The sequence below is a fragment of the Triturus cristatus genome, chromosome 7, assembly GCF_964204655.1.
Source record: "Triturus cristatus chromosome 7, aTriCri1.1, whole genome shotgun sequence".
NCBI classification, from domain to species: Eukaryota; Metazoa; Chordata; class Amphibia; order Caudata; family Salamandridae; genus Triturus; species Triturus cristatus.
In genome coordinates, this window is record NC_140590.1 from 23,290,905 (window position 1) to 23,314,174 (window position 23,270).

Consider the following 23,270-nt stretch of genomic DNA (forward strand, 5'->3'; position numbering starts at 1 on the left):
ACTGGGTTTGATGCCAGTCGTACTATGGGGACAGAGGCTGACATTTATTTGTGTCAGGGCAGGCCTCTGATTTCAATTAAGTTCCTGGGCCCACCCCAAGTGGCTCAGCTGCTGGAAAGGTAATGATTACCAATATATTTAATAAAAAAAGTGATTTGACAATTAGATTACATTTTCATTAAAGATGAAAATAAGTGTTTTAATGGAGCCTGTAACTGGTATAGGTCAAAAGATAGACGGATACAATGACAGCTACAGCCTGACCGGTGGCAGTAATATTTCGTGCCATTTCTAATGTCACATGTGTTCCACTCTCAAATATTATTCACCCTACCCTGTGGGCAACAAGATGCTTTTAGGGGTGACTTTCTTAATATTTAAAATCAGACTTTTGTACCTGTCAAAAGATTGATTTTGGCAGGCTTGTGCTGCAGGGTTCAGGCTGCTGCTGCCTGGTGACACGGGTCAGACCTGAAGCCAGGTTTTCACTGCCACTGTAGTGGTTGGCACAATAGGTGCTGCAGTCCACAGGCGGAATATAACTTTCTATGCTTGTGGGGCACTTTTGCACCATGTACTATATCTTTATATGAAAGTTAATTGTGCCAATCAGATATAACTCAAATGTGACATGTTTAAAGAGGCAACACAGGTGCTTTATTCCTGTTTATTAGGGGTTCCATAAAGTTCAAAAGCCAGATAAGCAGATGGGGAAAAAATAGGGGGACATTGCACAAAAAATGGGAATTACCTACACACACAAATGTCTGATATTTCCATCACAGAAATATGAGAAAATTCTATTTTGGAATCAAGGCATCCTGAGAATGAAAAACTGATGGCTCCCAAACAAGTCACATCACACCGAACCCCTTGTAGATCCCACCTTCAGAAATGCCCGTGGGTATTATGTTTCTCTAAGTGCTCAGTGTCCCTGGACACAAAACCAGCAGCTACCAACATCCCAAGAAATGGATTTATGGAAAAATCTTTGAAGTTCATTTTTGGACTTAGATTTGGTCCTTTCCTTCCCCATGTAATAGGCTCATTCACATATGTAGTGTCTCATTCATAGTGGGAAACTGTGGAAGAATGTTTAGACATTTGTTATTTATCTGATAAAGTCACCAAAATGAACACTTTTTGAAAAACCTCCCACACAATCATCAGACATTGGGGTAATCAGAAATTAGGAGTGGTACACATGCCCCATATCCAAGACTAATATTCATGGGTAAAAATCTATAGTAATTTTTTAATATCAAGGGATGCTTGGTTGGTGAATAACAAAAAGAAACTGTGAGCCAAGGCTCAGTTGTTGGTTCAGGGTATTGCAGGTTTTTGGACAAACCACCAACACTGTATTTCTATGTAACAGTATGAACCTTGCAGTTCACACTTTATTTTACTGTATAGATCGGTGCAGAAAGTTAGAGAAGAAAACATCGTCACCTAGTACATTTTTTAACACTTATGGTTACTATGTTTTTCCAACTATCCCTACAAAGGATTTCTTGCTCAATTCAGAATTTTATCCAGAAATGTGCATCTTCCCCTGGGTTTGTTCAAGGGTTTCACACCTGCTTTCCTTACAAAGACCAAACAGGAACAAAGCACACACATTTCAAATATTGTCATCTCACTAGAAAATTGCAAAAACAGCGGTGATAAGTTTTTCCAACTCTGCCCCTTTCTGAAATCTGGACAGATTGCAGCCTAAACACAGCAAACCTTATACTATCATTTTCTTGCACATTGATTTCCCCCATTTTGTTTTTAGAAAAAAAAGGATTTGCCATCTGCTGGTGGTTTTCTTGAGCCCCTACATAGTAAATAGCAAACTCTGGCTACCTGTGAAGTCTCCAACATGAGCGTGTGTGGGGAAAGGATGCAACTTTGGTCTGGAAGATCTTTGTGGAAAGAATGTTATAAAGAGTTAAGTGTCGACAGTCCCAAATTTAAAAGAAGACCTCAGCACTTTGGGGCACCGGGGCCCTCAGTACTTAGGGGTGAAGCTTCACCTAATGTTGCGTGTGGCAGACGTGGAACATATACCACTCCGAGGTATGAGCCACTGATAACTTTAACTGAATCAAACCAACATGGAGGCTGCACCTGATGTAAAGATGCTAGATCAGTGTCTAGAGGCAATTTTCTTCTACAAACTACAGCATAATGACCCACCCAGATCCACCCAGGTACACTTGGACAGCTGGTGGAAAAGAAGTCAGGACTATATATACAGAACTAAGTAGTTAGAAAAAAATTAGGATGTCAGGGGATTCCTCAGGGCAATAGCAACTGAGAACATACATGCAGAAGAATGTTCGGAGCGTAAAATAAAATAGGTCTTCTAGGTCTTTCAGGAAATTCGGCCATAGAGTGTGGGCCTCTGTGATGATGCTGGTTATCAGGAGACGAGAGCATGTGAACTATTGTTACACAAAGGCACGGGCTGCAACGTTTCAGGAGAGGTATCAAAGATGTCAGCAGCTTGGACAGGTTGGCTTGTGGTCATTTTTTATCAAGAGAGGGTACTCGATCCTTCTGGGCTTCCACCAGAGTGATCGTTGCAATGGGACGTGGAGAATGGGGCTGAACAAGGGGTGGATGTTGAGTATAGAACATTGCTGATGTAACTCCGCTTCCCCTTAGATGAAGTTGTATCTTCAGAGGAGGCCATTTTGGAGGCTTGATGTAATGGTGTATCCACCAGTAGATCTACGAACAGGTGCTACCCATGAGCCCCTAGCACAAAGAGTCAGCAGACACATTGACGTAGCCACACACTGAGCTGCTTTGATTCCTCTTCCCGCCACCCTAGAGGTGAACATACAAGTCTTAACTCCTTGCGTTTGTATTTTGATTCCAGCACTTGTAACTAAACCTACTGTAACGATGACCAACCTACAGCCCGTGGAGGACAAAGATACGGTAACAGTGACCTGTAACACCTCAGGGGAAGCTGAAACAATTCTATGGTTCTTTAATAGACAACATCTTCTGATTGATAACACCAGGACGGTCCTGTCTCAAGACAACCGAACCCTAAGAATCACCAACGTGACCCGATTGGATTCTGGGATCTATCAATGTAATGCCAGTAACCTCGTCAATGCCATCACGAGTGACCCGCAGACTCTAGCTGTCTCCTGTAAGTAAACTCAGAGTTCATCGTTTTTGCTCTTCTTATTTTTGTTCTCTGTCACTGTCCACAGAGCTACATTCCTTTTCTGTTCCTTTACAGATGGGCCAGAGGACACACGGATCGACCCCTCAGGAACTCAGCTCCTAGAAGCAGGGGAAAATTTATCTTTAAGCTGCTACACACGGTCTGTTCCAGAGATAGACACATATGAATGGTTTTTCAATAACACCAGTTTAACTTTCAACAAAACGCGGCTTTCTGTCGTCAGAGTGTCTTCTAAAGATGAGGGAAACTACACCTGTGTGGCCCGTAATGCAGCCACCGGAAAGTATGCCAATGCCTCTGTCTTCATAGCTGTAAAAGGTACATTTATGCATAGCTTCTATATGTTTCTATTTGGCTCCACACATGGTTCCTTATGGCACATACAGACTAATTGGCTCTATGCAAGCCACGCGGCTGAAATGGGCTGGGTAGGGAGATATACTTATCCGGTATCACACTTCGGACTCACAGGAAGAAACCCAACTCGTCCGTTGAAGCCAGTTCAGGGGCTGGTCATTGAGGTTAGTTGAACATCACAGCAGCTCCCTAACCCTCTGTTAGAAATTGGGTCTCTAGTTGTCAGTGGCATTCACCCTGTCCAAGTCGGGACCACAATCTTAGTCAGGGTAAGTCAGATACACACCCTAAATTAACCTGTGTTCACCCTCTGATAGCTTGGCACAGAGCAGTCTGGCTTAATTTAAGAGGTATTGTGTAAAGTATTTGTGAAACACTTAAAACAGTAAAAAAAAATGAAAACACCACACAACATTATACCACACCTGGTTAGAAAAACAGGGATTAATGTTTTGAGCAAAACAAGACCAATATGACAAAACTCCAATAAGCAGAACCAGAGTTATGAATTTTTAAAGAACAGCTGTAAATATAGTGCTTAAAAGCATGAGGTGCCACAAGGGGCTATCTGGTCACACTTGACTGGGTCACATTCAAAGGTTCAGGCGGACTGCGACGGAGTGCGGGTCGGACACAGGAACGGATCTTGTAGATGCCGCAGGGCTCACTGCATGGAGAAGAGGAGGCATTGTATCGTTGTTGATCCTTCTGGGTGTAGGAGATGCATCGGTTCTGAGCCGCACAAATCGAGATGCATCGTCATCATCCCCTGCAGATGTAGGTGAAGTGTTGTTTTCCAGCCATGCAGCCAGAAATACAGTGTCTTTGTCCTCAGGGGCAGTGGCGATGCGTTGAGGGGAGATGCGTAGGTTCCGATCGGTGCAACAATAGTGATCTGTGGATTTTGGTGGATGCAGCACAGAAAACCCACATCCAAGGGCCCAGAACTGGATTGGCAACACTTGGCAGGGTAAGACTCAGAGTTAGTGCAGCAGGGTTGTTGGAAGTCTTTGATGTTCCTGAGACTTCAGAACAGGAGGCAAGCCCTTTTAGTCACTTTGGTTCTGGGGATGTAGAGATGCAGGTCCAGTCCTTCTCATTCCTGGGCAAGGAGGGCAGCAGGCAGCAGGGCAAGTGCAGCAGAGCAGGAGTCCGGCAAAGTCCAGCACAGTCCAGCAGAGTGACAGTCCTTTCAGCAGTCCATCTTCCTGTCAGAATGTCCTCAGGTCCAGAAGTATGCTTCGGCGATGGGCCTGAAGTCCAGTACTTATACCCAGTTGTGCCTTTGAAGTGTGTGGGACTTCAAAGACAGGTCTTTGAAGTGCACAGGGTCTCAGCCCTTCCTGCCTTAGCTCCAGATTCACTACAGAGTGGTATCCAGCAACAGGCACAGCCCATTCAGGTGCAAGTGTCGGTTCCTCCATCCCATCCTGCATAGGATGGCCTTGCGGATGTTGAGGTCCGATCAGTCACATCAAAGCTCCCTTTGTGTGTGACAATCTGGAGGGAATGCACAAAGCCCAAGTATCTCCTACCTCAGACAGATATTCAGAGAAAGGCAAAAGGCATAAAATGGTTAAAGTTTTTAAAAAAAAATATACTGCACCCTGCCCTTAGGGATGTCCAGGGCCTACGTTAGGGGTGACTTATATGCATTAAAAAGACACGTTTAAGCCTGCCAAAAATGTTCACTTGTCAGGTCGACATGGCAGTTTAAAACTGCACACACAGACTCTGCAGTGACAGGCCTAAGACACGTTTAAAGGGCTACTAAAGTGGGTGCACAATCAGTGCTGCAGGCCCACTAGTAGCACTAAATTTACTGGCCCTGGGCACATGTGGTGCACTTTAGTAGGGACTTAGAAGTAAATTAAATATGCCACACAGGTGTTAACCAATTATACCATGTTTTAGGGAGAGAGCACATGCTGAACAAAAACGCAGTAAAGAGCTGCAGAATTAACCAAGACCTTGAATCAGAGACTCACTTTTCCAACAGTGGTGTCAGAAGTGGGCTCTTAAAACCTACATGAAATGCACTGGCTAGAAATTTGATGAAGAGCAGCGGCATTTGAGCCAACGTATCCAGGTGCATCAACAGCAAAGTCAGGGCGACCAACAAAGCTTTCAGCACTCTCTACATGTCAAAGGAGTTAGCCACTAGCTGCCCAGAAGGAACATCAGGAAGCTGTCACCCAAATGACCTACATGGTTTCTGCTTCTTGGCCCACCACACAACCTCCTGTTTGGGGTGTGGGGAGAACGAGGAATACTTACTTACCTTATATATGGGTGGCTCAGAATGTGGCAATGCCCCAGGAGGGACGAAGCCATTGTATGACAGTCTAACTCACCGTAGATATGAGGAACACCTAACAGGCTGCTGGTGTAGATGGAACCACAGTTACCAAGGCATAAAACAAACCAGAGTCCAGTGGACAGCCTTTATTAAAGATGCCCTCTGGCAGCCGGCAGCTGCTGAGATTCCCAAGAGTTTTACTTCAGATCATGGAATCTGGAAGATAAATCCTGAAGACCAGCACAGGTGAAGAGCGGAGACAAGGGACCAGTTAGTCTTTCTATAGTGCACTGAAGCATTACCTTTTGTGAAGCAACGCAAGGTGAGGCAACACACCATCATATAATGAATAATACACCAGTATCAGAGAGTCACCTCTCAAGATCAAGAAGATTTTATCCCCATGCTGCCATCTGACTTTGTGAAAACCACCACAGTGCTAAGAGAAACAGTAAAACCCAGAGAAGATCCAAGCATACCCTGAGCCTAGAATCAGAGACATTTCTATTGAAACGTTTTTGGGGGACAAATTTAACCCCATCCGCAGACTGGAGAGTATGAGGTCAAATATTGACTATTCAAAAACAGCCACAGCCCATGGATGTCCAAACGGCCAGCATTTATTATACCAATGATTCTATGACTTAACATAGTTACACCGGGGAAGGGAACAACATTGGATGTCTAGCACAGTTCTAAGTCACAACAGGCAATAGAGGCCCGGTCTCACTTACCTTTGCCCTTAGAACTGGGTATCGATAATCCAGCCTTCCAGGACCTTATCTGCACCCTTGATCCTTATAGGACATGGCAGATGCAAGCCTTCTTTGCAGACAATGGGAGAAGGAAGGGAAGTTACCAAATCACAAAATGGGTTTAGAAAGGTATCATGAATTGCTATTTGGATGGGGCGTGTGTAGGGAGTCCCTTCTAAATACCTATTTCCTATGGTGTGTATCAATGTTTTGCAAACAAAATCCTGTTGCAAAACATTAAAAAGTCACCAAATCCCAAGTTGGGATGAGAAAATATTTCAAAATCCAACAGGTCCCCTGCGGACCCTTTTCCTCTTTGTTAAATGTAAATAAGGAGGGAGTAGGAGATTCCCCAGACACCACGGTCAATACACTGGGGAAACATTATTTTTAAATCTGCTTTTGTATCCAAGAAATGCAGACTGCATTTTCAAAGGTGTTCTGACTACGCAGTTGGCTACCATCCCTGTGATAGCATCCAATCATCGTGAGTCGCAATTTGCAACCTACCGCATAAATATTGATGAGCTAGGTTTGTTTGTGTCCATCTACAACTCGGAATTTTGTGAACAGACGCATTAGCACATAGGTCAGTTTGCAAAGTTTATTTCCATTTTAAAAAATCGCTGTGCAATATGTGACCACTTTTTGTGAATGAATGTATTGTACATCACGCTCCACATCCTTCAATGAAGACTGACAAGCGAGTGGCCAAGGCTTCCTCATTTCTTTCGCATCTTTAATAGACAGAGAGTAAACTTTCATGGTCCTCCATCCACTGACATTGCTTTTGACCAATATTCTTGACTGACTCTGAGTTCTGTAGATCCTTGTATGTCAATTCATTGACAATTGGCAATGACCTTGCAACTGTTTGTCTTGACTCAACACTAGCATTGTGTCTTGTTTAAAGGCCTTTAGACCCCTGCTCACTTCAGACTACCTTCTAGTTCCTTCGCTACAATTACTTATTTAGAGTCAGAAAGTGTATTACTGCAATCTCAACTATCTTTCCAAGCTGCACCTTCCTTATCCATTTAATGGACATTACACATCTCTCCTTGGAAGGAGAATCTTCACTACTCTTATAAGCATTTTTACTTTTCAAACCAGGTTTCACCTTTTTCTTGTCACCTACTTCTGGAATGTGTGTTATTTTCACATAAATAGGGTCTTCGGTTACATAACCTATTCACCATTATTTTATCTTACACAATTTTGTAAAGATGAAAAGTTGTGGATATTTTGACATGGCGCCACCTGAAAGGGACATTGAGAGATAGACGCAGACTCATGGGTCACCGACCCAGCTGCATTCACACACTTATCTGACATGTCTGTGGTTTTATTAAATGATATCCTCTCAAATTAACGTACTTAATTTAATGTGTAAATCTTTCAAAATCAAAGTTATTCTGACATGTTTATTGAACACTAAAATAGACTTGAGAATTCCTCCTAGAGTTCTCTATACAAGCATCATTAAATTAAAAATAGATCATTTACACATTTCCTATACATTATGATCCTGATTCTTCAATGTGTCTACAACAAGAGTGTCAGTTTTTCCTACAATATATAATCATTATGAACACTTAGGTGGGGCTTTAAGTTTATTTCAAATTACAATTAACCCTCATTTTCTTTCTATTTTTTTAGTTATAGCTTTTTGCAATGTCTTCTGATTGTAATTTGCAGTTATAACGATAAGAAATAGTTTCACAATATTGCATAAGAGGTAATGATAAATGTTAAAAGATAATATCCTACTATTTTAATAAGAAAAACATTTTACCATGGATAAGTAACATGGAGGAAAGACAAAACCAGCCTTTTTGTAATTTAACCTTGCACATAGCTGGACATACTCTGGGTCCAAACTTCACAGCCAGCAACAGATTCGAATACAGCCACACCATAGAGATCACCTGGTCCGACCATGCAATCGTCCACTTATCCATCTTCACCAACCGCAACACTGCCACCGCCCAGACCAGCACTGCCCATAGGAGCTGGAGCAAGGCAGCGGAAAATTTATGGACCAACACCCTCAACACCTACCCACGGACACCACTGCCAACCTCCAGGTGGCCGTCAAATATTTCAACACCTGGATCACCGAATGTGCCAACATACTTGCACCCTTCAAACCTGCGAAACAAGGCTTATCCTCAAAACACACCAGCTGGTTCACTCCTCAACTAAACGCCTCCAAATGCCACCGCAAATGACTAGAAAGAATCTGACGAACAACAAAACATTCCGCGATTGAGCAAACTTTAAATTGGCTCTCAAATGTGCCAGGAAAATGGCAAAAGGAAGCCCTAACCGCCCGACTCAAAGCTAGCTCTAACCATAGCAAGGAGCTCTTCGGCATCGTCAAAGAGTTCAACCCCACTCAGAATCCAGGAACACCGTAACCCCCTCACAGGAGCGCTGCGACACCCTCACAGAAATCTATTACAAAAAAATAGGGACTATCTATGAACACTTCAACCCGCAACCAACCAGTGACAACTTTGAAGAACAGCTCAACAGCAGTAACTCTACCTCAAGTACTATAATCACTACATGGGCTCAACTAACCACACAAACCATTGCTACCATCATGAGCTTTATCCACTCAACAGCACCCAGAGACCCCTGTCCCCATCCACTACATGGTCAACCTGTGGAGCAACTTCATCAGTAAGGAACTCACCACCATCCGCAATTCATCCATCACCTCTGCCTCCTTCCAGAAGGATGGAAAGAGGAAGAAGAAAAACCTCTGCTAAAAAAACTAGCACTGACCCAGAAGAACCTAAGAACTACCGGCTCATCTCCCTGCTCCCATTCCTGGCTAATGTCCTGAAAAAAGCAATAAACAGGAAAATCTCCAACCCCCTTGAGATCGACATCCTCCTGGATCCATACCAATTGAGATTCCCCGCTCATCACAGCACAGAAACCGCCCTAATCTCAGCCACAGATGACATCTAATCTCTCCTTGACAAGGGAGAGACAGCAGCCCTGATCCTCCTCAACCTTTCTGCAGCCTTTGACACCATGCCACACTACACCCTCCTACACGGACCCCATCAGAAGGAGATCCAAGGTAATGCCCTTAAATGGATCGATTCCTTCCTCACCGAAAGAACCCAGAGTATCCATCTCCTGCCTTATTCCTGAGGCCCAAAACACATCTTCAGCGGCATTCCCCAAGTGCCCTCACTGAGTCCAACCCTGTTCAATGCATACATGCCCCCCCCCCCCCCCGGCCACACTGGTTAAATCCTATGGTATGAACATCATTTCATACGCTGAGGACACTTAGCTCATCGTCTCCCTATCCTCATACCCCGCTAACACCAAAACCAGTTTCCACAGGTGCATGGCCAGTGTAGTCAGCTGGATGCAAAACAAATGCCTCAAACTCAACACCGACAAAACAGAGGTACTCAACTTCGGGAGCAACATCTCACCATGGAATGAGTCCTGATGGCCATCAGAACTAGGCCCCTCTCCCACTCCCACAGACCGCGCCAGACACCTCAGCATCATACTCAACAACAAGCTCACCATGAAGAAGCTGATAAACGCTGTCTCCTCAGCCTGCTTCCTCACCTCCGCATGCTAGTGAAAATACTCACATTGCTCCCTAGTAACACCAGATGCACCACCACCAAAGCCCTCATCACCAGACGCCAGGACTACGGAAAATGTCTCTACATGGGCATCACCTCACAACTACTGAGCAGACTGTGAACCATCCAGAATGCTACATCCAGGCTCTTCCTTGACCTCCCGAGAAGAGCCCACATTACCCCCTACATCAGAGCGCTCTACTGGCTACACAAACAAAAAAGGTGCCAGTTCAAACTGCTGCACCACGCCTATAAGGCCCTGCAGAACAAAGGAACAGCCTACCACAACCACAGACTGAACATCCACTAACCCGGCAGACAACTACATTCCTCCTCCCTCTCCCTTGCCCACATGCTCTGCTTCCACAAAAGCAGAAGCAGCAGCCGCATCTTCTCCTACCTGGCCGCCAAGACCTTCGAATGACCTCCCACTCCAACTCCAGACTGCACCCGCTCTACAGAAGTTCAGAGATGGCTTAAAAACCTGGATAATCGACTGACAAATCCCAACAGTAGCAGCCCCCCCAGTGCCGGATTCCCTCACGGGTGATAAGCAGCGTTCTACAAATCGTTGTTTGAAGCTAGGAAAGGAAAGAAAAAATACATTACAAAAGAGGAAAAGAGAAATAAAGCAAGAAGGAATATATAAAAGAAAGTAATAGGAAAAGAAAAGATGAGCAAAATAATCAAAGTCTAAGAAAATCCAGTATCAATATAAAAATGAGGACTGTAAAACAAATAAAACTATGAAATAAAAAAATCATATAGAAACTAACTGCATAACAGCAAGGACATTTCAACATTGAGACGCAACGGATTTAAGTGAATCAGCGTTGTTGAATGAAGATAATGATAATGTTGTTCTGTCAGGGGGGCGGAGCAAATAACTCCGTCCTTCTGGTGCAGGGCCTGCCCACTACATTTATAAACAAGCATTTGCAATGTAATAGGTCTCGCATTTACAAGACTTTGAGCTATTGGAACTCTAAATGTCAATAGCTTAAATTCTCGCAAATGCAAGACCTATTAAATTTCAAATATTGCTTGTTTCCAAGCACCCCATGCCGCGCTTGCCCTTCACAGAGGTTGCGCCCCTTTCTTTAGACGAGCCGTGTCTAAAGAAAGGGGCCTGTCCTTACAATGCCAATAGCTCAAACTGTCACCTATGGCATTGCAAACAAGTGGCCGTCATTGTCCCGGCTGCTTGGAAAGTACACGCATTGCGGGCTGAATATGAGGAAAGCAAAACCCATTAAAGAAAATAGGGGCATATTATCAAGCCAGGCGATAAAATTATCGCCGCTTTAGCGGCAGAAAACTGCCGCTAAAACGGCGATAATGGGCTTGATAATATGCTCTATGCATTTCCAATTGAAGCCCATGTTAGATGTCCTTCACATCTAACATGGGCTTCAATTGGAATTCCATAGAGCATATTATCAAGCCCATTATCGCCGTTTTAGCAGCAGTTTTCTGCCGCTAAAGCGGCGATAATTTTATCGCCTTTCTTGGTAATATGCCCCATAGTGCTTGCAGAGTAAATAACTAAATGGTGTAACAACCAAAGTAAAAGGGCCAGTCCTTACGGGAGGTTACAAATGAAGACAAAGTGGTACTAAGGAGGGTCTAACAAGCCGATTACCGAATCAGAAGCCAGCATTTACAAAGGACAAAGACACAAACCAATGAAAAATATGAGCGGAGATTGGGCGGAGCTTTAAGTGCACACTCCTATACAGCATGCCTCGCAGAGCAGCACATGCGCTGCCCAGGCTGAACCTAATGACCGCCAAGCAGTCATTTATAATTCATTAGTCGACACAGCTGTCACGGCTGCCACAGGGATTCCTACCAACGCATTTCAGTGTTTGTTGCAGGGCTGCGTGATGCTGATGCCACCCTGCTCCAAACAGTTTGGTTTTATTTTTTTTACAAAGTCCCAAACAGGATTTGTTTTTTTTTGGTTTTAATAAAAAATGTGATTATTACCATTTTATGTCTCTCACTACTGTGGTTTGCCTGTCATCCGTGGACAGTAAAGAAATGCCCACCCATCCTGATTAAGTGGGTGCAGATATAGCCATTTCTCCAACGGCCCTTACTCCGTTTGGCCAGCGGAGAAGTGTGGCTATGCAGTGACAGAGTAGCCACTGCCCGAGCCAAACTCAAAGTCAACCCACTTCAGAATCGGGCGGGCAGACCTTTATCTTGGCGGTACGTATAACATGTTGTTGTCGCGATAGAGTATACATACCACCAAGATATAAATCAACCCCTTAGTTAAGAATGGAGTCAAGGATTACCTCAACATATACCTTTTAAAAGCTAGAGTCTACAACCGATGGTTATGACACACCAAGCTCCACCAGGCTCTATAGGAAAGATTTTTATAACTCCTCTAGTTTGATGTCACAACCTCCAACGCAACAAGCACAAATCAACAGTGTCACCTTTAAAAGGTATTACAACCACACATCATGAATATGTCCCAAAAACTATTCACAATCAGAAAAGGTGCATGGATTTACAAATCTGAGTTGTTTTATGCCAGACTTCAGACCAAAACATCTGAAGCTTAGGGCACAGGACACACATATGCATTGCATGATCCTTATGAAGCCAACAGGGCAAACGCTGATTTCGATTACGCATTTTCATTTCATATAAATCCACTGGCGGATGGCGTAGGCTATTGTAAGAGATGAAAGAGTTTGAGTGGTGCGAGCCAAGCGAGAGCAGGAGTGGATCATCCGCCATAGTTTATTCCATCCTAGGGTCGGGAAGCACCTCCCAAGACTGCGCAATATCTGACTATACTCTGGCCTCACAGGGAGACATTCTTACTGTACAGAGATAGGAAGTCTTACCTGCATGTATTAGATTTACCAGTACATTAAATACTCTATTATTACTACTTTTAGATAATACAGGATTTGACAGAAAGTCTGTACAATCTTATCATGCTGCACTTAATAGTTTTTGGAAGCTCATGCATGTAGATCAAGCCTGAAAATGGGATAAAACCCATATCATGCCCAAGATGCACAACAAATCTAACCTCATGGACGTCCCTTTCTACCAGAATAACAACTAGCAGCTGATTTTATTCTTGCTCCAAAAAGGGAGAAAAAGGATTCTATTTGCTTAGTAGTCAACCCTTACCGTCGGGACTCATTTCTGAGTAGGATCTGAGTCCGTCCTAAAGGCTAGCTTGGCCTCTGGATTGTAGTTGGAATTCTATAGGCATGTGAGCTTGGCCTCTTTGACTAAAGAATTGTACCAGGGCACAGAAGGTCGCCTTCTATGAGGATCAATGAATGTCTTTGGTAAAGTCTGGTCTACAACTGCTGATAAAGATGTGGGCATTGAGTCGTGATCTGAATCACTCTAGATTGTGATGCCGGGAGGCCAGGCCGGAGGCTGTAGTGGTGCAAGTAGTAGCAGAAACCTCAACCATTGATGAACAAGATGTTGTTCAGAGCCATCGCACTCCAATCGATTATAAGTGTTGTGAAGACAACACAAAATTAAATTAAAAAGTAACCGAAGTTTATTAAATCAGGGGTTGCGGAAATGAAGATCTAGCAGAGCCGGCTTGGTGAGTGGACTCTTAGACTAGAGGGCAAAGATTAAGGGATTCCAAAGAACCAAGAAGGGAAGCCGTCATCAGCCCAAACATTGACATTATAAACTCTTGAATGACCAATGTTTAATGGGGACAAGAAATCAGCTAAAAGTTTGCCAAACATCTGGCAATGACCAGGAGTCTTAACACAAAAAAACATCTGGCAATGACCAGGAGTGTTAACACAAACAAACAGCTGGCAATGACCAGGAGTGTTAACACAAACAAACAGCTGGCAATGACCAGGAGTGTTAACACAAACAAACATCTGGCAATGACCAGGAGTGTTAACACAAACAAACAGCTGGCAATGACCAGGAGTGTTAACACAAACAAACATCTGAAAATGACCAGGAGTGTTAACACAAACAAACATCTGAAAATGACCAGGAGTGTTAACACAAACAGCTGGCAATGACCAGGAGTGTTAACACAAACAAACAGCTGGCAATGACCAGGAGTGTTAACACAAACAAACATCTGGCAATGACCAGGAGTGTTAACACAAACAAACATCTGAAAATGACCAGGAGTGTTAACACAAACAGCTGGCAATGACCAGGAGTGTTAACACAAACAAACAGCTGGCAATGACCAGGAGTGTTAACACAAACAAACATCTGGCAATGACCAGGAGTGTTAACACAAACAAACATCTGGCAATGACCAGGAGTATTAACACAAACAAACAGCTGGCAATGACCAGGAGTGTTAACACAAACAGCTGTCAATGACCAGGAGTGTTAACACAAACAAACAGCTGGCAATGACCAGGAGTGTTAACACAAACAAACATCTGGCAATGACCAGGAGTGTTAACACAAACAAACATCTGGCAATGACCAGGAGTGTTAACACAAACAAACATCTGGCAATGACCAGGAGTGTTAACACAAAACACCTCCAGGTATTGTCAAATGTTTTCACAGTTTCAGAGAGTTCTCGTTTCCCAGCATGGGTAAAATAATTTAACTATTCCAAGGTTTAAATCATTGTTTAAAATCAGTAGCCAAGCCTCCGCCTTTCTTACTAGGCCCGGCTGGTGCTTGATTTTAAAACCACATGGACAAGCCAAGGCTAAATCCGGTGTGCAAGAACCTAATGTCCAAGTCTATGTGATAAAAAAACACATCGGAACCGTGTTGACTAATTGATTTCAAAACTTCGACAAAGGAAAGGCCATAAACGAGTGGACACTTCAAAGAATCAGCAGAGTTGAAGCCAAATTATTTTGTGCCTTTTTTGGCTCTTAGGATTGTTGACTTGCTGACCGAAATCTACCACCATCTCTGACAGAGTACAATTTTCCACAATATTGGTTATAGCTCATGGTAGAAACACTCTGAACTATTCCAATTGCTGTCTGACAGACTTTAATTTCTCCCTGGAATAAACCCAGCCTGATGGACAAGGCATTACTGCTACAGTAATTAACCTGCTTGCCAGTTGGGCACCACGGCTGGCACTGCACGCAGTGTGGGAGTACATGGTCTTTGCCTTGGCGTGCCATTCACATACCCACTGCCCTTGCCCTCTTTACAAATGTGCCGCAAGCCTGCTTATATTCCTCCTCAATTACATACACATGACCTCCTCCCATTCTCTAGATCGCTTCCAAACATGTTTGTTCTCCGCATCACACCTTGCAAGAAAAACAAGCATTTGCAATGCAATAGGTCTTGCATTTACGAGACTTTGAGCTATTGGCACTGTAAATGTCACTAGCCTAAATTCTTGCAAATGCAAAACCTATTGAATTGCCAATATTGTTTGTTTCCAAGTACCCCATGTCCGCTTACACTTAATAAAGGCCAGGCCCCTTTCTTTAGACAAACCACTTCTAAATAAAGGGGCGTGGCCTATATCAAGTGCAAGTCCTGCATGGGGCAGTTGGAAACAATGCACCCCAAAACATTTGTAAAGAAATAGGTGTCGCATTTGCGAGAGTTTAAGCTGTTGTTATTTAGAATGCCAATAGCTCCTACTCTCCTAAATGGGAGACTAATGGCATAGCAAAGAAGTGGCCGCCATTGTCCCGGCTGCTAGGAATGTGAAAGCACGCATGGCGCACTGAATGTTGCTACAAAGCAAGTTGTGCCTGCCGTAAGACAAAACTCACTAAAGAAATAGTGCTTACAGACTGAATAACACAGATGGTGTAACTACAGAAGTAAAAGGGCCAGCCCTCATGGGAGGTTACAAATGAAGACAAAGTGGTACTAAGGAGGGGCTAACAATCAGATTACTCAATCAGAAGGCAGCATTTACAAAGGACAAAAACACAAGCCAAAGAAAAATATGGGCGGAGCTTCACGCCCATACTCAAATAGAGCATGCTTCGCAGAGCAGCACATGCACTGCCCAGACTCAACCTAAACATGGCAGAATGGGCTGTGGAGCACTCCTCAACAGTCCAGACACCTTAGGGAATACAAAGTGCAGAGGGCAATTCCTAACATACACCATAAAAACTATGGCCCTCATTTACTTAATTTTGGTGTAGGGCAGCGCAGCAAATCAGCTTGCGGCACTGCCCTACACCAAAGTGAAAGGCCAGAAATTCACTGTATTTATGCAATGCAGTTCATTCCAGTCCTTTCTCCCTTCGCTGGTGGCAGGGTGCCTCTGTTGTGTGTAGGATTGTTTTTATGCAGGAAGGGGCACCTTCCTGCACAAAAGTGATCCTAATAGGTGTTTTCCTCTTTCCATGTGTGCTGCACACATGGAAAGAGGAGAAATAAACATATTTTTCCCTCATTACGCCTCACCTCAGGAGGCAGAAGGATTTGGAGCATCCCCAGGTTCATGTAATGTTGCAAATCTGGGGCAGCGTCAAAATCCATGGGTGTTGCGTAGAAACACCCAATGCACTGTCTATTGGAATGCCTCATAGGCGCAAAGTATGTCAACAGCGATTTGCACTGTGTCGTCTTACTCAAGACTTATGAGGCCCCTCAAAACCATGAAGGGTGGCTTTGGGTGGCTTTATAAACCTGATTCAGAGCCCTGCATCACGCATGAACCACTTTCCGTGGTGCATAAGTCAAGTAGGGTTCTCATAAGTAACCCCCAAAGTGCCTTGAGAGCAACAATTAATATCAGATAATAGCCATTGATGCGCCACCAAACAATTATACTCAGGAAAGCTCCCTCCCCATTCGATGTGCAAAATATACAGATTCAAATCTGAGGTAAAAACCTTGGTCAAAAATAAATGTAGCTGGCTTGAAGACAGAATAAACCCATGTTTAACTCATGTTTAGAAATATTAGTCTGTAAATATAACACATTAATATATATTGATGCTATTGTGTCAGGTGATGTATATTGACACCAGAACGCATGTTTGTGGACAACATCTTGGGACAGTACAAGCAAAATATTTGAAATTTTATGTTACAAAGGGCCTGATTTATAATTTGTCAGATGGAGTTTACTTAATTGGAATGGGGGTGGCAATTCCTCTGCCATGCTGAGGGACCCCCACCCACCAAACTTAGAGGTGTCTGCCTGAGGACAACTGTCCACTTTGACAGGAACAGCCGTAATGACGTTTCCCGTTAATATACGCAGCCGTAATAGCATTTCCCATTAAAATACGTTAAGTTTGACTGCCAGTACTGCGAGCTATTAGCCAAGACGGCCGTCGGTCAAACTTTTCAAAGGTTTTTTGACACTGTAAAGGCCACTCGCCCCGGGATTGTTCTCTGAGGCTGTGGGGGTCATTATTGTTTTTTTCCCTGACCCTTACTGCCAAGTTTGTCCTGGCAGTGGTGGACAGGAAAAGAGATTTTACAATATCCACCCAATATAGTGTAACAAACAACAATGTCTCAAGGGTATCGTTTCAAGGGACAAGTATACATATATGTGGAGTGACACAGTTAATTATACAGGATTTATTCCATAAAGGAAAGAAACCAGGGAAACATTTCATTTAAATGTTAAATATATTTCAAGTAAAAGACATGTTGGACATATTAACTTCATATGTTCAAGCACATGGGTCAGTAGCACTGCGTTATATTCAATGGCATGTAACCAACAAAATACTGTGGACAAGTGCTTGTGAAGTGTAGTGACAGCTCAAGTGACACATGACGTGGTATAAACAGTGAGAATAATGGGCGCAACAGCAAGTGAGATAAAACCACAATTTACATGTTCAGGGTACCAAGACAATAAATGACAAGAGAAATCAATGTAAAAGTATAGGGTATCCGTGGGTAGGGGCGCCAAGAGTTCCACTGTGGGAGTCAACGACGTTTCGGCCTGCAAAAGTCTTAGACCATCATCAGGACCAGGTTACATTAGTTCAATTGCAGTGTCGTAATAACCAGGAGGGATAATTCCAAGAAGTGGTCAAGTCCTCGCAGGGCTTGGGACGTAGTAAATGCTCCCGAAGAGCTTCAATTGCAAGGATATTAAATATCCGGATGCTTGACAGCAGTCAGCCTGTGGGTCTGTGAGTCTGTCAGGAATGAATCACAGGCAGCCGGCAGGAGTCAGGCTGTGTGACACATCGTGGTTTTTATCTCACCTGCTGTTGCGCCCATCATTCTCACTGTTTATACCACGTCATGTGTCATTTGCTCCGTCACTACACTTCACGAGCACTTGTGCACTGTATTTTGTTGGTTGCATGCCATTGAATGTAACACAGTGCTACTGACCCATGTGCTTCAACATAAGAAGTTAATATGTCCAACATGTCTATAACATGAAATATATTCTACATTTAAATGTAAATTTCCCTGGTTTCTTTCCTTTATGGATTAAATCCTGTATAAGTAACTGTGTCATTACACATATATGTATACTTGCCCCTTGAAACAATACCCTTGAGACATTGTTGTTTGTTACAGTTTATTGCCCTGGTCTCTTTAGGGTTTACGGGCTACCTCCTGTAGTCTGGTACTTTCCACCCAATATAGGGCAGACATTATAAAACCCTTTCCCTGACACCCCCTACTCGATTGTGCCATTGGAGGAACTATTCTGTTGATCCAGCCAATGTGCACTCTAGAAACTGACGCATCGGCATTGATGCGTCAGATTTCTTACGCCTGCATCAAATGTCCTTCCAACGCCATGGATGCGCTGTATTTATAATACAGGGGTCCATGGCGCAAGGATTAACAGATGCATCAGAAATGCTGACGCATCTGTTGGTGCTGAAGTGACGCATTGCTGGAGTTGGTCGTAAAACTGATGCAACACCAGCAATGCATCAGCAGAGAGGGGAATCCCATTGTAAAAGCCCTGCGTCAATCCTTATGCCTGGTCTGAGCAGGTGTAAGGATTTAGACGCTGTAAAGCTGTAGAGTGACACGGTGAAATGTAAATTTAACTGTGTCACTGGTACATGGATTTTGGCGTGGGGATGCCTACCCTGCATACATTATATCTGGTGCAGGTATAATGTGACGCAGGGCTCTGCAAAGTGACGCATTGGACCCAAGGAGCAGCGTGGAGCACTGACTATGTAAAAAAGTGACACAGCGGTGGCGCCAGGGGTTTGTAAATGAGGCCCTGAGGGTTCGGCAGACATGGTGCTCCTTTGAATTTACAGCATAGTACTCTGTCGGCCAAACTCTACATTTGGCCCCGAGTCTCATAGTGTATTGAGTGTCTTAAGAGAAGCACATTTGTTTCTTATCATGAAGTGTGTGTAATACCTGTCCCCCTCTTTGTTTCTTGGCCTCCAGAAGACTCCACCTCGTCGTCGCTCTACGCCATTGTAGGCATTGTGATTGCCAGTCTGGTTGCTGTGATTCTCGTTGCTGTGTTGGTTTACTACTGTCGTACCAAGAGCTCCACAGTACAGTAAGTATCCATTGTACCAAATAATGATAAATGGGCTGGTGGACATTAGTCTTGAGGAACAGTCAGAAGGATAAGCCAGAATCAAACATCACAGGATACACCTCACTGAGCTACCACTGCTCGCACACCTTTTCCATCTATGCCCTCCTATCAGAAGTACCGCCACTCACACAGTTATGTTTTATTGACATTGTGATACTATTGCTAATGCTAGAATGGAAATCCTACTGGGCTGTGTGTTTGTAAAGACATATATTATTAATAAAACACCTTAAATATCATGAGGGCAATAGCCTCACAGTCTTTTGACATCCTACTGGGCAGTCTGTTTGTAAAGACATATACTATGACTAAAACACCATGAATATCATGAGGGCAATGGCCTCTCAGTCTTTTGAAATGTAGCTGTGATTGAATCTGACATATTTGGCCAATGAAAGAATAATTCAAATGCAACACTTCATGTAAAATAAATGATGACCAGATTTCCACAACTAATAACCATATGTGATATCTACTCTAAAGAACCTGAAACCTTACATACAATCAGACTACAGGCCAAGCGCCCACGTCTATCACAGACAGCTGTAATTTATGATTCCTTCTGGCAGGAAAAAACATTAAAGTTGATTACTGAGACAACATTGACTCCAGGCATCATGGGAGCTTTACACTACTCATCCATATGTAAGAATCCAGTGTCAAGACTCATACAACCAGTGAAATGTGAACCATAAATCTCTGGGATGATGTCATGTATGTGAATGACTGACTTTTAAACCACTGCATAACATTAAATACCATAATGCCTTCTCTCCTTTCTTTAGATCCACGGCAGGCGTGATCTCTACAGGTACCACACATCACAACAGTAAGTTAGAGGATCTACGCACCCTGTGGTCAGAACAGGGCTGTGATGTCAAGAATGTGTGCAGCTGGCATGAGGGCGGGGATGAGAGCACCTATCAATCCATTCTTCCACCCACTGACTCCTTCTTGCATTCTCCCACTTACTCATCCATAATAAAACATACACACAAGCTCCACAAGTATATGCAATACAAATTAAAAGAATACAAGTAGAAAAAAGAAATCTTGTGGCCAACTAATCTTAAATAGCATTTGCTTCCAATACAAAAATAAAGATAAACATAGCAACAGGTGGCCATCTTGCAATGGTATTGCACATAGCGTATTGTTATTTTAAAGTTCCAACATGGCTGCAACATTTAGAAGCAAGAGTAGCTTTTCACAATAAGTCAGGGCTACTGTCCTTGCAGTCACTTTTTCAAGTAATTAGTTCAGACCTATGGCATCTGACACACTTCTTCCCAATAATCCAATCAGGATGGCTTTTATTACTGATTTGTCACCACCACTGACTTAGGCTTACTCAGCTCTGTACACGGTTTCCCGCACGGCAACTCTCAAGCATACAGTTAGAAAAGTACACATCTACGCAAATTGACAGTTGGCAAAACAACATTCAACCATTCTTAATAAGGTTAACAAGGAGTGTCAAGGTGTAAACCTTCTCCTTACAGGGTTTGTCCGAGGAGGGAAAAGAGGGGGCCACCAACCCCAAAACCCTTGCCTAAGCAGTATCTGAATAAGAATCCATGTGACGTAACACTTGTCTACAGGGATTAATACAATGTAATGACATCCCACTCTTAAAGGCTTATTCACATTAATAGATGATTTTCACAGTAACTAAGTCAGGCCTACTGCGTATGTCATACAATTTTAAAATAAAAAGGTTATACCTATGGTCCCTGTTATAATTTTTTCCAATGAATCAATCAAATCTATATCTTTATCACTAGCTGTCGCCATAACCACTACATGCCTACAACTTTGAGTATACGCTGCCCTGCAAGGCAACTATCAGTATAAAGCCTTAAAACCACAAATATGTACAGCAGTACAGTTGGTAAAACAATATACACAACTTCCTAAATGACATAACAAGGATTCTCAAAGTGCAAATCTTCTATCTCCAGTGTTTGTTGAAGAGGTGACCAACACCAGCATTCTTGCGTACTGTGGAAATCTGAGTGAACACATGTAACCAAATACATGTATAGAGGCTTTAATAGAGTGTAATAACAGACCACCCTTAAAAGGCCTAATGGCCTTAACATGTGTTTATCACACTAAATAAGTACATCTTATAATGTTTCATCATAAACAGAACAGACATATGGGATCTGACATACCTTTTCCCAAAATCAAATCAGGTTTGCAGCCTTCATCACTGGTTTGTCACCATAACCAGCTCAGCTCAATTGTATTTTGAATACTCTGTCCCACATCTCAACAACTGGTTTACACACACATACAAAGTTTTAGTGACAACACCTCATGGCAGCCTTCCAAGAAGGACATAGCAAGAATGTTCAAACTGCTGATCTTCTACACCAAGGGCTTGTCACATGGGTAACCAGCACAAAACCCTTGCCTACTAAAGGCATTTGTGCAATTCTGTGTACCAAGGGCCATATGTACAACCCATTTTTTGTGGTCAGAAATGGTGCGATAAGGCCGTTTCCGACTGCAAAAGAGGCACAAAACACAAATTGCAATTCAGTAACATGTTAACGAATCGCAATTTGAGTTTGCCATTTTGTATTCGGAAGGGGAGTGTTTAGTGCATTCCTTCCAAATACTGAATCTGGGATGTATGAAGGTTTTGCAACAGGATTACTGTTGCAAAACATTCATATTGTACCAACTCCTTGAAGGAGGTGTTTACCCATTCGCAAAGGAACCAGGACTCCTTCTCGTTTGAAGATGGAAAAAAAAGATTGTTTTATTTAAAAGCAATCACAGGCATGATGGTCTGCCAACCACAGGAGGTCAGCATCCCTGTGATGGCTGCAGTTCCCAATGGATCGCAAACCGCCACCTACCTCACTAATATCCTTGAGGTAGGTCTATTTGTTACTCACTAGGAATCTCTAATGAAACACATTGTAATTCGGAGTTCATCACCATTAGGAAATCGGCATTCCTAATGTTAGTACATTTGTCCCAAACTGGCCATTGACGAGCTTTAACACATCGTAATGAGAATCTACTCTTATATGCCTATTGGCTTTAATATATGCTTTTCACAATAAATGCACCAGGCCTACTGATCTTTCTCTCCTTTTCATGATGAACAGATCAGGCCTATACTCTTTATCATTGGCCTGTCTCCATCACCAACTCAATAATGATGTATTATGCGGAAGTATTGTCACAAGGCAAAGTGTGCACTGCAAGCACTATCTTTCAGCAGAAGCGTGCAACGTCTCTCCAATCATAGTCTGTACTCAAGGGAATCCACATCTTGGTGGCGCCAACGTCTCTTTCTCAGTAATGCTTCTTAGAGCTCTTTTTCTATTGATGTCATAAGATCAATCAACTGTGTAGAATACAGCCAGACCTAAAAAATAAGTTAAAATGCAGTCTGAGCCCTTAGCTCCTTTATTTAGCTGAACCAGTACAAGCTCCTTTAGTAAGCTGTATTAGTACACACCCGTAATCCTACCTGAGAATCATGGTTTGTGGTGCGTGTCTTGGTTCACCCTTCATTTTTTCCTTC

General features: G+C 43.1%; 1 protein-coding gene across 1 annotated transcript in view; it reads left to right on the top strand.

The window, feature by feature from the left end:
• Positions 1-23,270, top strand: part of LOC146808716 (cell adhesion molecule CEACAM6-like) — a 384,181-nt gene that overhangs the window by 329,568 nt on the left and 31,343 nt on the right. Inside the window, exons 3-6 of the mRNA XM_085615527.1 lie at positions 2,873-3,154; positions 3,248-3,511; positions 19,564-19,681; positions 20,509-20,552. Coding sequence (XP_085471653.1) covers positions 2,873-3,154; positions 3,248-3,511; positions 19,564-19,681; positions 20,509-20,552 — 708 coding nt within the window. The remainder of the gene's footprint in view (positions 1-2,872; positions 3,155-3,247; positions 3,512-19,563; positions 19,682-20,508; positions 20,553-23,270) is intronic.